Source organism: Petromyzon marinus, unplaced genomic scaffold (assembly GCF_048934315.1).
Source record: "Petromyzon marinus isolate PM22_M1 ecotype Great Lakes invasive population unplaced genomic scaffold, UKy_Petmar_22M1.pri1.0 PM_Scaffold_182, whole genome shotgun sequence".
NCBI lineage: Eukaryota > Metazoa > Chordata > Hyperoartia > Petromyzontiformes > Petromyzontidae > Petromyzon > Petromyzon marinus.
The window spans coordinates 142,358-160,856 of record NW_027423149.1 but is presented as its reverse complement, the minus strand read 5'-3'; the positions used below and the strand labels follow the sequence as shown (position 1 = coordinate 160,856).

The window sequence follows — 18,499 nt, the reverse complement described above, 5'->3', positions numbered from 1 at the left end:
CACCAACACCATCATCACAGTGAACACCATCACCGTCACCACAGCCATGCACCAGGACCTCGCCACACCACAGTGAACACCAACACCAACACCACAGTGAACACCACAGTGATCACCAACACCATCACCAACACCATCACCACCACAGTGAACACCAACACCACCATCACAGTGATCACCACCACCACAGTGAACACCAACACCATCACCACAGTGATCACCATCACAGTGAACACCATCACCATCACCACACCACCACCGCAGTGAACACCAACACCACAGTGATCACCAACACCACAGTGATCACCAACACCAACACCATCACAGTGAACACCAACACCATCACAGTGAACACCAACACCACAGTGATCACCAACACCAACACCATCACAGTGATCACCAACACCACAGTGAACACCAACACCAACACCATCACAGTGAACACCAACACCACAGTGAACACCAACACCACAGTGAACACCAACACCATCACAGTGAACACCAACACCACAGTGAACACCAACACCACAGTGATCACCAACACCATCACAGTGAACACCAACACCACAGTGAACACCAACACCACAGTGATCACCAACACCATCACAGTGAACACCAACACCACAGTGAACAACACCATCACAGTGAACACCAACACCATCACAGTGAACACCATCACCACAGTGATCACCAACACCATCACAGTGAACACCAACACCATCACAGTGAACACCAACACCAACACAGTGAACACCAACACCATCACAGTGAACACCAACACCATCACAGTGAACACCAACACCAACACCATCACAGTGAACACCAACACCATCACAGTGAACACCAACACCAACACAGTGAACACCAACACCATCACAGTGAACACCAACACCACAGTGAACACCAACACCAACACCATCACAGTGAACACCAACACCATCACAGTGAACACCAACACCACAGTGAACACCAACACCACAGTGATCACCAACACCATCACAGTGAACACCAACACCACAGTGAACACCAACACCAACACCACAGTGATCACCAACACCATCACAGTGAACACCAACACCACAGTGAACACCAACACCACAGTGATCACCAACACCATCACAGTGAACACCAACACCACAGTGAACAACACCATCACAGTGAACACCAACACCACAGTGAACAACACCATCACAGTGAACACCAACACCACAGTGAACACCAACACCAACACCACAGTGATCACCAACACCACAGTGAACACCATCACCACAGTGATCACCAACACCATCACAGTGAACACCAACACCACAGTGATCACCAACACCATCACAGTGAACACCAACACCACAGTGAACACCAACACCATCACAGTGAACACCAACACCACAGTGAACACCAACACCACAGTGATCACCAACACCATCACAGTGAACACCAACACCACAGTGAACACCAACACCACAGTGATCACCAACACCACAGTGAACACCAACACCACAGTGATCACCAACACCATCACAGTGATCACCAACACCACAGTGAACACCAACACCATCACAGTGAACACCAACACCACAGTGAACACCAACACCACAGTGATCACCAACACCATCACAGTGATCACCAACACCACAGTGAACACCAACACCATCACAGTGAACACCAACACCACAGTGAACACCAACACCACAGTGATCACCAACACCATCACAGTGATCACCAACACCACAGTGAACACCAACACCAACACCATCACAGTGAACACCAACACCACAGTGAACACCAACACCACAGTGAACACCAACACCATCACAGTGAACACCAACACCACAGTGAACACCAACACCACAGTGATCACCAACACCATCACAGTGAACACCAACACCACAGTGAACACCAACACCACAGTGATCACCAACACCATCACAGTGAACACCAACACCACAGTGAACACCAACACCACAGTGATCACCAACACCATCACAGTGAACACCATCACCACAGTGATCACCAACACCATCACAGTGAACACCAACACCATCACAGTGAACACCAACACCAACACAGTGAACACCAACACCATCACAGTGAACACCAACACCATCACAGTGAACACCAACACCAACACAGTGAACACCAACACCACAGTGAACACCAACACCAACACAGTGAACACCAACACCATCACAGTGAACACCAACACCATCACAGTGAACACCAACACCACAGTGAACACCAACACCAACACCATCACAGTGAACACCAACACCATCACAGTGAACACCAACACCAACACAGTGAACACCAACACCATCACAGTGAACACCAACACCACAGTGAACACCAACACCACAGTGAACACCAACACCATCACAGTGAACACCAACACCACAGTGAACACCAACACCACAGTGAACACCAACACCACAGTGATCACCAACACCATCACAGTGAACACCAACACCACAGTGAACACCAACACCAACACCACAGTGATCACCAACACCATCACAGTGAACACCAACACCACAGTGAACACCAACACCACAGTGATCACCAACACCATCACAGTGAACACCAACACCACAGTGAACAACACCATCACAGTGAACACCAACACCACAGTGAACAACACCATCACAGTGAACACCAACACCACAGTGAACACCAACACCAACACCACAGTGATCACCAACACCACAGTGAACACCATCACCACAGTGATCACCAACACCATCACAGTGAACACCAACACCACAGTGATCACCAACACCACAGTGATCACCAACACCATCACAGTGAACACCAACACCACAGTGAACACCAACACCATCACAGTGAACACCAACACCACAGTGAACACCAACACCACAGTGATCACCAACACCATCACAGTGAACACCAACACCACAGTGAACACCAACACCACAGTGATCACCAACACCACAGTGAACACCAACACCACAGTGATCACCAACACCATCACAGTGATCACCAACACCACAGTGAACACCAACACCATCACAGTGAACACCAACACCACAGTGAACACCAACACCACAGTGATCACCAACACCATCACAGTGATCACCAACACCACAGTGAACACCAACACCATCACAGTGAACACCAACACCACAGTGAACACCAACACCACAGTGATCACCAACACCATCACAGTGAACACCAACACCACAGTGAACACCAACACCACAGTGATCACCAACACCATCACAGTGAACACCAACACCACAGTGAACACCAACACCAACACCATCACAGTGAACACCAACACCACAGTGAACACCAACACCACAGTGATCACCAACACCATCACAGTGAACACCAACACCACAGTGAACACCAACACCACAGTGATCACCAACACCATCACAGTGAACACCAACACCACAGTGAACACCATCACCACAGTGATCACCATCACAGTGAACACCAACACCATCACAGTGAACACCAACACCACAGTGAACACCAACACCATCACAGTGAACACCAACACCATCACAGTGAACACCAACACCACAGTGAACACCATCACCACAGTGATCACCAACACCATCACAGTGAACACCAACACCACAGTGATCACCAACACCATCACAGTGAACACCAACACCACAGTGAACACCAACACCATCACAGTGAACACCAACACCACAGTGAACACCAACACCACAGTGAACACCAACACCATCACAGTGATCACCAACACCACAGTGAACACCAACACCAACACCATCACAGTGAACACCAACACCACAGTGAACACCAACACCACAGTGATCACCAACACCATCACAGTGAACACCAACACCACAGTGAACACCAACACCATCACAGTGAACACCAACACCACAGTGAACACCAACACCACAGTGAACACCAACACCATCACAGTGAACACCAACACCATCACAGTGAACACCAACACCACAGTGAACACCAACACCAACACCAACACCACAGTGAACACCAACACCACAGTGAACACCAACACCATCACAGTGATCACCAACACCACAGTGAACACCAACACCAACACCATCACAGTGATCACCAACACCACAGTGAACACCAACACCACAGTGATCACCAACACCATCACAGTGAACACCAACACCACAGTGAACACCAACACCACAGTGATCACCAACACCATCACAGTGAACACCAACACCACAGTGAACACCAACACCATCACAGTGAACACCAACACCACAGTGAACAACACCATCACAGTGAACACCAACACCACAGTGAACACCATCACCACAGTGATCACCATCACCACACCACCATCACAGTGATCACCACCACAGTGATCACCATCATCACAGTGATCACCAACACCATCACCACACCACCATCACAGTGAACACCAACACCACAGTGATCATCACCACAGTGATCACCATCACAGTGATCACCACCACCATCACAGTGATCACCACCATCACAGTGATCAACACCACTACACAGTGATCACCACCACCATCACAGTGATCACCACCACAGTGATCACCACCACAGTGATCACCAACACCATCACCACAGTGATCAACACCACTACACAGTGATCACCACCACCATCACAGTGATCACCACCACACAGTGATCAACACCACTACACAGTGATCACCACCACCATCACAGTGATCACCACCACAGTGATCACCACCACAGTGATCACCAACACCATCACCACAGTGATCACCACCACTACACAGTGATCACCATCACCACAGTGATCACCACCACACAGTGATCACCACCACAGTGATCACCACCACAGTGATCACCACCACCACAGTGATCACCACCACCACAGTGATCACCACCACCACAGTGATCACCACCACAGTGATCATCACCACCACAGTGATCACCACACCACAGTGATCACCAACACCATCACCACAGTGATCACCACCACCACAGTGATCACCACCACAGTGATCACCACCACCACAGTGATCACCACCACCACAGTGATCACCACCACCACAGTGATCACCACCACCACAGTGATCATCACCACCACAGTGATCACCACCACCACAGTGATCACCACACCACAGTGATCACCAACACCATCACCACAGTGATCACCACCACCACAGTGATCACCATCACAGTGATCACCACCACAGTGATCACCATCACAGTGATCACCACCATCACAGTGATCACCATCACAGTGATCACCACCACCACACAGTGATCACCACCACAGTGATCACCACCACCACAGTGATCACCACCACCAGTGATCACCACCACAGTGATCACCACCACAGTGATCACCACCACCACAGTGATCACCACCACCACCATCACCACCACCGGGGTGAGCTGGTGATCTGGTGAGCTGATCACCCGGTGACCTGACCAGATGACCTGGTGACCAGGTGACCTGACCAGATGACCTGGCGATCTGACCAGATGACCTGGTGACCTGACGAGATGACCTGGTGACCTGTTGATCTGACCTGGTGACCTGGTGTTGATTTTAAAGTCGATTCGGTTTAAAAATAAAATGAATATCTGAGTGACGCACTGCACGCACCTGATGATTGCTGCACGGGAGATCACCGTTGTCCTGAAGGATGGGGATGGGCGCGGTGTTGCACACACACACAGACACACACAGACACACACACAAACACACACACAGACACACACAGACACACACAGACACACACACACAGATACACACACACACAGACACACACACACAGACACACTCACACAGACACACTCACACAGACACACTCACACAGACACTCACACAGACACACAGACAGATACACACACAGATACACACACAGACACACACTCACTCACAGACACACATACACAGATACAAACACACAGACACACACACAGACACACTCACAGACACACAGACACACACAGATACAAACACACAGACACACAGAGACCCACTCACACACACACAGAGAACCACTCACACAGACCCACACACACACACTCAGGGCCACAGACACACACAGACCCACACACAGAGACCCACTCACACAGACACTCACACAGACACCCACACGCACACACAGACACTCACACAGACACTGACACAATCAGGACTTTAAGAGTTTTATTTCGAGTAACGTATTTCGCTCGCACCAAACCCCACAGGTGCAACCAACATGCTCACCACTAACCTCACCCTCACCACGACCCTCACCACGACCCTCACCACCACCCTCACCACCACCCTCACCATCATCACCACCATCGCCGTGCGGAAACTTAAGAGCAGCAGTCAAATCACTGATCACGCAGAGAGAGACGCAGACTCCAAATACACAGCAGCAGCGAGAGGCATCGCCAGGGTCAAGGGGCCGAACCCACGACCTCCTGTATACCAGGCGAGGTAGTCAACATCTCCCCATTGTCAGGATCGAACCCACGACCTCCTGTGCACCAGGCGAGGTAGTCAACATCTCCCCATTGTCAGGATCGAACCCACGACCTCCTGTAGACCAGGCGAGGTAGTCAACATCTCCCCATTGTCAGGATGGAACCCACGACCTCCTGTATACCAGGCGAGGTAGTCAACATCTCCCCATTGTCAGGATGGAACCCACGACCTCCTGTATACCAGGCGAGGTAGTCAACATCTCCCCATTGTCAGGATGGAACCCACGACCTCCTGTAGACCAGGCGAGGTAGTCAACATCTCTCCATTGTCAGGATGGAACCCACGACCTCCTGTAGACCAGGCGAGGTAGTCAACATCTCCCCATTGTCAGGATGGAACCCACGACCTCCTGTACACCAGGCGAGGTAGTCAACATCTCCCCATTCTTAGGTGTGTGTAGGTGTGTGTATGTAGGTGTGTGTGTGTAGGTGTAGGTGTGTGTAGGTGTAGGTGTGTGTAGGTGTAGGTGTGTGTGTGTAGGTGTGTTTATGTGTAGGTGTATGTTGTGTAGGTGTATGTGTGTGTAGGTGTGTGTGTAGGTGTATGTGTAGGTGTGTTTGTGTGTAGGTGTATGTGTGTGTAGGTGTGTGTGTGTAGGTTTGTGTAGGTGTGTGTGCAGGTGTGTGTGTTTAGGGGTGTGTGTAGGTGTGTATGTATGTGTGTAGGTGTGTGTGTAGGTGTGTGTGTGTGTATAGGTGTGTGTGTGTGTGTATAGGTGTGTGTGTAGGGGTGTAGGTGTGTGTATAGGTGTGTGTGTAGGGGTGTAGGTGTGTGTGTGTAGGTGTGTGTGTGTAGGTGTGTGTGTGTAGGTGTGAGTAGGTGTGTGTAGGGGTGTGTAGGGGTGTGAGTAGGTGTGTGTAGGGGTGTGTAGGGGTGTGTGTAGGTGTGTGTGTAGGTGTGTGTAGGTGTGTTGGTGTGTGTGTAGCTGTGTGTGTAGGTGTGTGTAGGTATGTGTGTAGGTGTGTGTGCGTAGGTGTGTGTGCGTAGGTGTGTGTGCGTAGGTGTGTGCGTAGGTGTGTGCGTAGGTGTGTGCGTAGGTGTGTGTGTAGGTGTGTGTGTAGGTGTGTGCGTAGGTGTGTGTGTAGGTGTGTGCGTAGGTGTGTGTGTAGGTGTGTGTGTGTGTAGGTGTGTGTGTGTAGGTGTGTGTGTGTGTAGGTGTGTGTGTGTAGGTGTGTGTGTAGGTGTGTGTGTAGGTGTGTGTGGATGGAACCCACGACCTCCTGTATACCAGGCGAGGTAGTCAACATCTCCCCATTGTCAGGATGGAACCCACGACCTCCTGTACACCAGGCGAGGTAGTCAACATCTCCCCATTCTTAGGTGTGTGTAGGTGTGTGTGTGTAGGTGTGTGTATGTAGGTGTGTGTGTGTAGGTGTAGGTGTGTGTAGGTGTAGGTGTGTGTAGGTGTAGGTGTAGGTGTGTGTGTGTAGGTGTGTTTGTGTGTAGGTGTGTTTGTGTGTAGGTGTGTGTGTAGGTGTGTTTATGTGTAGGTGTATGTTGTGTAGGTGTATGTGTGTGTAGGTGTGTGTGTAGGTGTATGTGTAGTTGTGTTTGTGTGTAGGTGTATGTGTGTGTAGGTGTGTGTGTGTAGGTTTGTGTAGGTGTGTGTGCAGGTGTGTGTGTTTAGGGGTGTGTGTAGGTGTGTATGTATGTGTGTAGGTGTGTGTGTGTGTAGGTGTGTGTGTGTGTATAGGTGTGTGTGTGTGTATAGGTGTGTGTGTAGGGGTGTAGGTGTGTGTATAGGTGTGTGTGTAGGGGTGTAGGTGTGTGTGTGTAGGTGTGTGTGTGTAGGTGTGTGTGTAGGTGTGTGTGTGTAGGTGTGTGTGTGTAGGTGTGAGTAGGTGTGTGTAGGGGTGTGTAGGGGTGTGAAGGTGTGTGTGTAGGTGTGTGTAGGTGTGTGTAGGTGTGTGTGTAGCTGTGTGTGTAGGTGTGTGTAGGTATGTGTGTAGGTGTGTGTGCGTAGGTGTGTGTGCGTAGGTGTGTGTGCGTAGGTGTGTGTGCGTAGGTGTGTGTGCGTAGGTGTGTGCGTAGGTGTGTGCGTAGGTGTGTGCGTAGGTGTGTGCGTAGGTGTGTGTGTAGGTGTGTGTGTGTGTAGGTGTGTGTGTGTAGGTGTGTGTGTGTGTAGGTGTGTGTGTGTAGGTGTGTGTGTAGGTGTGTGTGTAGGTGTGTGTGTAGGTGTGTGTGTAGGTGTGTGTAGGTGTGTGTGTAGGTATGTGTGTGTAGGTGTGTGTGTGTAGGTGTGTGTGTGTAGGTGTGTGTGTGTAGGTATGTGTGTGTAGGTGTGTGTAGGTATGTGTGTGTAGGTGTGTGTGTAGGTGTGTGTGTGTAGGTGTGTGTGTAGGTGTGTGTGTAGGTGTGTGTGTAGGTGTGTGTAGGTGTGTGTAGGTGTGTGTAGGTGTGTGTAGGTGTAGGTGTGTGTAGGTGTAGGTGTGTGTAGGTGTAGGTGTGTGTGTGTAGGTGTGTGTGTAGGTGTGTGTGTAGGTGTGTGTGTAGGTGTGTGTGTAGGTGTGTGTGTAGGTGTGTGTAGGGGTGTAGGTGTGTGTGTAGGTGTGTGTGTGTAGGTGTGTGTAGGTGTGTGTAGGCGTGTGTGTGTAGGGGTGTGTAGGTGTGTGTGTAGGTGTGTGTGTAGGTGTGTGTGTGTGTAGGTGTGTGTAGGTGTGTGTGTAGCTGTGTGTGTAGCTGTGTGTGTAGCTGTGTGTGTGTAGCTGTGTGTGTGTAGCTGTGTGTGTAGGTGTGTGTAGGTGTGTGTAGGTGTGTGTAGGTGTGTGTGTAGGTGTGTGTGTAGGTGTGTGTGTGTAGGTGTGTATGTGTAGGTGTGTGTGTGTAGGTGTGTGTGTGTGTAGGTGTGTGTGTAGGTGTGTGTGTGTAGGTGTGTGTGCGTAGGTGTGTGTGCGTAGGTGTGTGTGCGTAGGTGTGTGTGCGTAGGTGTGTGTGCGTAGGTGTGTGTGCGTAGGTGTGTGTGCGTAGGTGTGTGTGCGTAGGTGTGTGTGTAGGTGTGTGTGTGTAGGTGTGTGTGTGTAGGTGTGTGTGTAGGTGTGTGTGTAGGTGTGTGTGTAGGTGTGTGTGTAGGTGTGTGTGTAGGTGTGTGTGTAGGTGTGTGTGTAGGTGTGTGTGTAGGTGTGTGTATAGGTGTGTAGGTGTGTGTGTGTGTGTAGGTGTGTGTAGGTGTGTGTGTAGGTGTGTGTGTAGGTGTGTGTGTAGGTGTGTGTGTAGGTCTGTGTGTTGGTGTGTGTGTAGGTGTGTGTAGGTGTGTGTGTAGGTGTGTAGGTGTGTGTAGGTGTGTGTGTGTAGGTGTGTGTGTGTGTAGGTGTGTGTGTGTGTGTAGGTGTGTGTGTAGGTGTGTAGGTGTGTGTAGGTGTGTGTGTGTGTGTAGGTGTGTGTGTGTGTAGGTGTGTGTGTGTTGGTGTGACTGCGGCATCGTTGAGAGGAACTTCCTGCTCACTCATTCTGCTCCTCCTCCTCCTTTGCACAGTACCTGGGGGAACACCACAAACACACAGTCACACACACAGTCACACACACACACACAAAAGACAAAGACAAAGATCCCCCATATAGCCTTAACAGACTGTAGGGGCAAGTGCTGTTAGCGAGCACCTATGAAGGCCAGAACGGTACACGAGGGGGTGGGTGGCCAGCACCACGCCCGACCGCCTTTGTCTCCCTAGTGGCAATAGTTACACACCGCACCAGGTACTCATTTGAGGCTGAGTCGACCTAGGGGAGGCCCGGGACCGGTTCAGATAATCGTCACCGGTGTTGGCCGTGAGCGGGAATCGAACTCGGGTGGCCAGGTTCATAGCGCAGCGCGCTAACTGCTACACTACCGCTCCCCCCCACCAATCTCCCCCCCACCAATCTCCCCCCCACCAATCTCCCCCCCACCAATCTCTCCCCCCACCAATCTCCCCCCCACCACCAATCTCCCCCCACCAATCTCACCCCCACCACCAATCTCCCCCAACCAATCTCTCCCAACCAATCTCCCCCCCACCAATCTCTCCCCACCAACAATTTCTCCCCCCACCAATCTCCCCCCCACCAATCACTCCCCCTCACCAATCTCCCCCCCCACCAATCTCTTCCCCCACCACCAATCTCCCTCCACCAATATCTCCCAACCAATCTCCCCCCCACCAATCTCTCCCCACCAACAATCTCTCCCCACCACCAATCTCTCCCCCCACCAATCTCTCCCCCCACCAATCTCCCCACCACCAATCTCCCCCCCCACCAATCTCTCCCCCTCACCAATCTCCCCCCCACCACCAATCTCCCCCACCACCAATCTCCCCCCCACCACCCTCTCCCCACCACCAATCTCCCCCCACCACCAATCTCTCCCCCCCACCAATCTCTCCCCCCACCACCCTCTCCCCACCACCAATCTCCCCCCACCCCCCCACCTCTCCCAGTGCTTGTGATTGAGGCTGGTGAAGTCGTCCAGCTGTGCGATCTTCAGCAAATACTTTGAGAGCTTCACGAGTTCACGATCACTCTCACGGGTCACGTGGGCCTTCATGAAGGGCTTGATCTACACACAATCACACACACAGTCACACACACACAGTCACACACACACAGTCACACACACACACAGTCACACACACACACACACAGTCACACACACAGTCACACACACACACAGTCACACACACACACAGTCACACACACACACAGTGACACACAGTCACACACACACACAGTCACACACACACAGTCACACACACACACACACAGTCACACACACAGTCACACACACACACAGTCACACACACACACAGTCACACACACACACAGTGACACACAGTCACACACACACACAGTCACACACACACAGTCACACACACACACACACAGTCACACACACAGTCACACACACACACAGTCACACACACACACAGTCACACACACACACAGTGACACACACACACACACAGTCACACACACACACACAGTCACACACAGTCACACACAAACACAACAAATACTTTGAGAGCTTCACGAGTTCACGATCACTCTCACGGGTCACGTGGGCCTTCATGAAGGGCTTGATCTACACAGTGACACAATCACACACACACACACACAGTCACACACACACACAGTCACACACACACACAGTCACACACACACACAGTCACACACACACACAGTCACACACACACACACAGACACACACACACACAGTCACACACACACACACAGTCACACAGTCACACACACAGTCACACACACACACAGTCACACACAGACACACACACACACACACAGTCACACACACACACACACAGTCACACACACAGTCACACACACACACACAGTCACACACACACACACAGTCACACAGTCACACACACACAGTCACACACACACAGTCACACACACACACACAGTCACACACACACAGTCACACACACACACACACAGTCACACACACACACAGTCACACACACAGTCACACACACACACACAGTCACACACACACACAGTCACAGACACAGACACACACAGTCACACACACACACACAGTCACACACACATACAGTCACACACACACACACAGTCACACACACACACAGTCACACACACACACAGTCACACACACACAGTCACACACACATACAGTCACACACACACACACAGTCACACACACACACAGTCACACACAGTCACACACACACACAGTCACACACACACACAGTCACACACACACACAGTCACACACACACAGTCACACACACACACACAACAAATACTTTGAGAGCTTCACGAGTTCACGATCACTCTCACGGGTCACATGGGCCTTCATGAAGGGCTTGATCTACACACAGTCACACACACACAGTCACACACACACACAGTCACACACAGTCACACACAGTCACACACACACACAACAAATACTTTGACAGCTTCACGAGCTCACGATCACTCTCACGGGTCACGTGGGCCTTCATGAAGGGCTTGATCTACACACAGTCACACACAGTGACACACAGTCACACACACACACAGTGACACACACACACAGACACACACACACAGTCACAGTCACACACACAGACACACACACACAGTCACAGTCACACACACAGTGACACACACACACAGTCACACACACACACACAGTCACACAGTCACACACACACAGACACAATCACACACAGTCACACACAGTCACACACACACAGTCACACACACAGTCACACACACAGTCACACACACACACACACAGTCACACACACACACACAGTCACACACACACACAGTCACACACACACACACAGTCACACACACACACAGTCACACACACACACACAGTCACACAGTCACACACAGTCACACACACACACAGTCACACACACACAGTCACACACACAGTCACACACACACAGTCACACACACACACACAGTCACAACAACAACAACAACAACCGCCATTCGCCACTAAGTGGCGGTGACGTCACCACGACGCTTGTGCCAGGCTATGTGCACCGTGAGGCCACGTGAAGTGTCGAACGCCCGCTGGCAGGAGGTCACGGGGCAGACCCAGGTGCCACGGGTCGACTGACTGAGATGACTGGCTGATGCACCACCTGTGCCCCCTACTGTGCCAACCTGCTGTGCTTTAGCCACCCGGCGCTCCGCTCGCTGTTGTGAGCGTCGCTCCTCCGCCCTCCGTTGTTGTTGGAGGGCGACTGCCTCCAACTGCCCAGTAGCATCCTTCACGAGCCTCCTCCACAGAGGCCGATCTTGACACCGCTGGTACCAGTCATCGGCAAGTCCACTCAGCTCCACGTCCTCCTGTACCACATCACTCCATCTCTTCTCTAGCCCGTGCCGCGCCCGCTTAGCCCCCTCAATCCGGCCAAACAAAAGCTGTTTCGGCATGCGGTGGCTGGGCATGCGGGCTACATGACCCAGCCATCGCAGCCTTGCCTGCCGGAGGAGCTCACCGATGGGACCCTGCCCAGATCTTTCAAGGATTTGTGAGCTCCTCACACAATCCAGTCTGGTTAAACCCAGGATGGATCGTAGGCAGGCCAGCCTAAATGTTTCTAACCGGCGAAGATGTTCCATTAGGGGGGTCCACGTTTCGCAAGCGTAGAGAAGGGAGGGAATGACCGTGGCCGAGAAGACCTGAAGCTTAGTGCGGAGCGACAGACCAGGTAGCTTCCACACAGCGTTACGCAACCGATGAAAAGATATTGCCGCTCGACTGATTCGGAGTGAGACCTCTGCTGTTAAACTGGAGCCAGTCATAAGCACACTGCCCAGGTATGGGAAACTCTCCACTCTCTCCACAACTGCCCCATCACCGATTGGGAGTTGTGGGGGTGGAGTGTCCGATGGTACAAAATACCCAGGCAGGTGCTTAGTTTTGGTGGGGCTGATGGTAAGGCCCCACCTCTTAGTGGCACGCTCCAGTCTCAGCAGCAGCGTCTCCAACTCCTCCTCTGACTGAGCAGCTATTACCAAGTCATCAGCATACATAACGTGGTTGAGCAATAGGGAGCCATCCCTTGACCGCACCCGGGCATCGATTAGCCTCCCATTATATCTGTACCATATGGAGATTCCCCCGGTACAGCTATTGAAGGCTTCACGAACTACGTGGTCAAAATAGATGTTAAATAATGTGGGAGCCAGAGGACATCCCTGTCGCACCCCAAGGTGTACAGGGAATGGCTCTGACTCCCGGCCACGTAGTTTTACCCGGGCCCGCTCACCATCATGAAGGTCCTTAATGATCGTGAGCAGAGGGTCAGGTACTCCAAAAGCACGAAGAACGACCCAGAGCCCAGGCCTACTGATGGTATCATAGGCCTTTACCAGGTCAATAAAGCAGAGATGTAGGTCTTGTTGGAATTCCCTACACCTCTGCTGTAGCAGACGGACAGAAAATATGGCATCTGTGCAGGACCGCCCTTTCCTGAAACCGCATTGGGGCTCCGCAAGCCTCTCCTCAGCGTGCCTGGCAAGGCGATGCTGAATAATCCTTGCCAGGACCTTTCCCGGCACACTGAGGAGTGAGATGCCCCTGTAGTTGTTACAGTCTGTGCGGTCCCCCTTCTTAAAAAGGGGGACCACCAGGGCATCCTTCCAATCCTGCGGAACCCGTCCAGTGGTCCAGACTGTTGTTATGATGTCATATAGGGCAGTCTGTGCACAAACGCCACCCTCCCTCAGCATTGCGCTTGGGAGATCATCTCTGCCCGCTGCCTTTCCTGGTCTCAGACTCCGGATCGCCTTCAATACTTCCTCAGCAGATGGCACCTCAGCCAGCCACTCACAGGGGATGACTTCATCCAATATTTGAGGCACCGCAGCCTCAGCAGGGTCATCCTCACTTTGTGCCACGATGTTTTCCTGGCTGTGGGATTTTCCCTCCCCCAGGACCTCACAGAAATGCTCAGCAAATCTGCGAACCTGTTCCTGGGGGTCGGAAATTGGATCACCGTTTTTTCCCCTAATGATGGTAATAGGTGTGGCGCTGCAGGTTACTTTTTTGATGGAGTTAAATAGCGATTTGTGATCACGGGCCACTGAGGCAGACTCCATCTCCTCAGCAACCCGCGACCACCACCCATCCTTGCAGCGCCTCACGGCTCTCCGAACCTCCGAGCGAAGGCTGCGGTAAGCCTCCTCATTCTCTGACGTGGGATTCTGTAGCCGATGACAGTGGGCCTGTCGCTTTTTCTCAACCATCCTGAACAACTCCTCTGTCATCCAGGGTGTCTGGGGAGGTCTGGACCGCGTACCCAAAGCAGCCATTGCAGCTGCATGAGTCACAGTCCTAAACCTCGCCCATTTACCCTCGACATCAGGAGGAGTCGGGGACGATGCCAATCCCAGCCGCAAGCGATGATGAAATTCTCGCTTGCAACTTTCATCAGATAACTGAGACCAGGCCACTTTAGGTTGGAATGGGGTCCTGGGTGTACACCCACCACCGGAGTGGAAGAATGGCAGGCGCATCTTACAGATGACTAGTCGATGGTCAGAGGGCAGATCAGCTCCACGGTAGGTCCTGGTGTCAAGGACATGGGCTCGCATTCGCTGGTCCGTCACTATGTAGTCCAGCAGATGTTCTTGCTTGGACCCGGCATGCATCCATGATGTTGTGTGGATGCGCCGATGCCGGAACAGCGTGTTGGTAATTACAAGCCCATGGGCTGCACAAAAATCTAGCAGCCTCCTACCATTGTTATTGAGCTGATCTGGCCCATGCCCTCCAATCACTCCAGACCAGGTGCCAGTATCATGACCAACTCGGGCATTGAAGTCACCCAACATGATGACTCTATCCCGAGGGGCCACTTTAGCCAGCACCTGTGACAGGAGGTCATAGAAGGCATCTGACTCATCGGCTTTGCCTGCATCCCTCCACGGATGTTCATCTTCGGTGGGGGCATAAGTAACCACGACCACCATTCCTCGCCTCCGGTTGATGGGAAGGCGAGCCCAAAGTAGCCTGGGGCTTACAGCTTCCCACACCTCACCGCCACGCTCCCACGCCCCCTTCATTCTTTTGTTCAAAAGAAGACCCACACCCTGTTGTTTGGCAGTCTGCTGCCCCGAGTAGAGGACTGTCCACCCCTCATGGTGGCAGGAGCCAGAGCCGGTCCACCGGACCTCCTGAATGCCGCATAGATCCAGGCGGTACCGGTCCAGCTCCCGACAGAGGAGTGGCAGCCTCTCCTCTGCAGTGAGCGTTCGAACATTCCACGTGGCCACCCGTAGTGGCTTTTCGTTGTTTCTGGAGTAGCCCCGAGGGTAGGTATTCAATCTCCTGGCTCCGCCAATTGGGGTTTGGCCAGGAGACGTCATAGACGCCTGGCCCCCCGGGGCCTCCGGCACAAGCTTAGTTGTTACAACTTTAATTCGTGGTTTTGTGGTAATTAATTGAAGGTGGAGGGGTTACCAGCCCCTCGCACCCGTCCAGAGCCCCCGTTTAGCCCCTGTGGTGGACACATATGCCATGAGGGGAGGAGCCAATCAAAATTGGAACTCCCCCCACAGCACTGTCCACGACAGAGTTGCCCGTCCGGCACCGCGAGGAGGTAGGGGGTTGTTTTGCCGGACACACACACACACAGTCACACACACACACACAGTCACACAGTCACACACACAGTCACACACACACACAGTCACACACACACAGTCACACACACACACACAGTCACACACACACACAGTCACACACACACAGTCACACACACACACACACAGTCACACACACACAGTCACACACACAGTCACACACACACAGTCACACACACACACACAGTCACACACACACAGTCACACACACAGTCACACACACACACACACAGTCACACACACACAGTCACACACACAGTCACACACACACAGTCACACACAGTCACACACACACACAGTCACACACACACAGTCACACACACACAGTCACACACAGTCACACACAAACACAACAAATACTTTGAGAGCTTCACGAGTTCACGATCACTCTCACGGGTCACGTGGGCCTTCATGAAGGGCTTGATCTACACACAGTCACACACACAGTCACACACACACACACAGTCACACACACACACACAGTCACACACACACAGTCACACACACACACAGTCACACACACACACACAGACACACACACACACAGTCACACACACACACACAGACACACACACACACAGTCACACACACACACACAGTCACACAGTCACACACACAGTCACACACACACACAGTCACACACACACAGTCACACACACACACACAGTCACACACACACACAGTCACACACACACAGTCACACACACACACACAGTCACACACACACAGTCACACACACAGTCACACACACACACACAGACACACACACACACAGTCACACACACACACACAGTCACACAGTCACACACACAGTCACACACACACACAGTCACACACACAGTCACACACACACACACAGTCACACAGTCACACACACAGTCACACACACACACAGTCACACACACAGTCACACACACACACAGTCACACACACACACAGTCACACACACACAGTCACACACACACAGTCACACACAGTCACACACACACAGTCACACACACACACACAGTCACAGTCACACACACACAGTCACACACACACAGTCACACACACACACACAGTCACAGTCACACACACACAGTCACACACAGTCACACACACACACAGTCACACACACACACAGTCACACACAGTCACACACAGTCACACACAGTCACACAGTCACACAGTCACACACAGTGACACACACACACAGTCACACACACACACACAGTCACACACACACACACAGTCACACAGTCACACACACACACACACAGTCACACACACACACAGTGACACACAGTCACACACAGTCACACACACACACACACAGTCACACACACAGTCACAACAAATACTTTGAGAGCTTGACGAGTTCACGATCACTCTCACGGGTCACGTGGGCCTTCATGAAGGGCTTGATCTACACACAATCACACACACACACACAGTCACACACACACACAGTCACACACACACACAGTCACACACACACACAGTCACACACACACAGTCACACACACACAGTCACACACACACACAACAAATACTTTGAGAGCTTGACGAGTTCACGATCACTCTCACGGGTCACGTGGGCCTTCATGAAGGGCTTGATCTACACACAGTCACACACAGTGACACACACACACAGTCACACACACACACACAGTCACACACACACAGTCACACACACACAGTCACACACACACAGTCACACACACACAGTGACACACACACAGTGACACACACACACAGTCACACACACAGAGACACAGTCACACACACACACACAGTCACACACACAGTCACACAGTCACACAGTCACACACACAGTCACACACACACACACAGTGACACAATCACACACACAGTCAGTCACACACACACAGTCACACACACAGTCACACACACACACACAGTCACACACACACAGTCACACACACA

The 18,499-nt window shown here is 51.9% G+C and overlaps 1 protein-coding gene across 4 annotated transcripts in view; it reads right to left on the bottom strand.

Moving 5' to 3' along the window:
* Positions 1 to 6,122: 6,122 nt before the first annotated feature.
* Positions 6,123 to 18,499, bottom strand: part of UBLCP1 (ubiquitin like domain containing CTD phosphatase 1) — a 33,940-nt gene continuing 21,563 nt past the window's right edge. For 2 of the 4 annotated variants that reach the window (XM_076063758.1, XM_076063757.1), the window contains 2 exons: positions 10,870 to 10,997; positions 9,803 to 9,938 (listed from right to left, as the gene is read on the bottom strand). In XM_076063758.1, the coding sequence (XP_075919873.1) occupies positions 9,902 to 9,938; positions 10,870 to 10,997 (165 nt within the window). In that variant the 3' untranslated portion in view covers positions 9,803 to 9,901. Of the gene's footprint in view, positions 9,939 to 10,869; positions 10,998 to 18,499 lie in introns of those variants that run through there. The other 2 variants (XM_076063756.1, XM_076063755.1) reach the window with 2 other exon arrangements.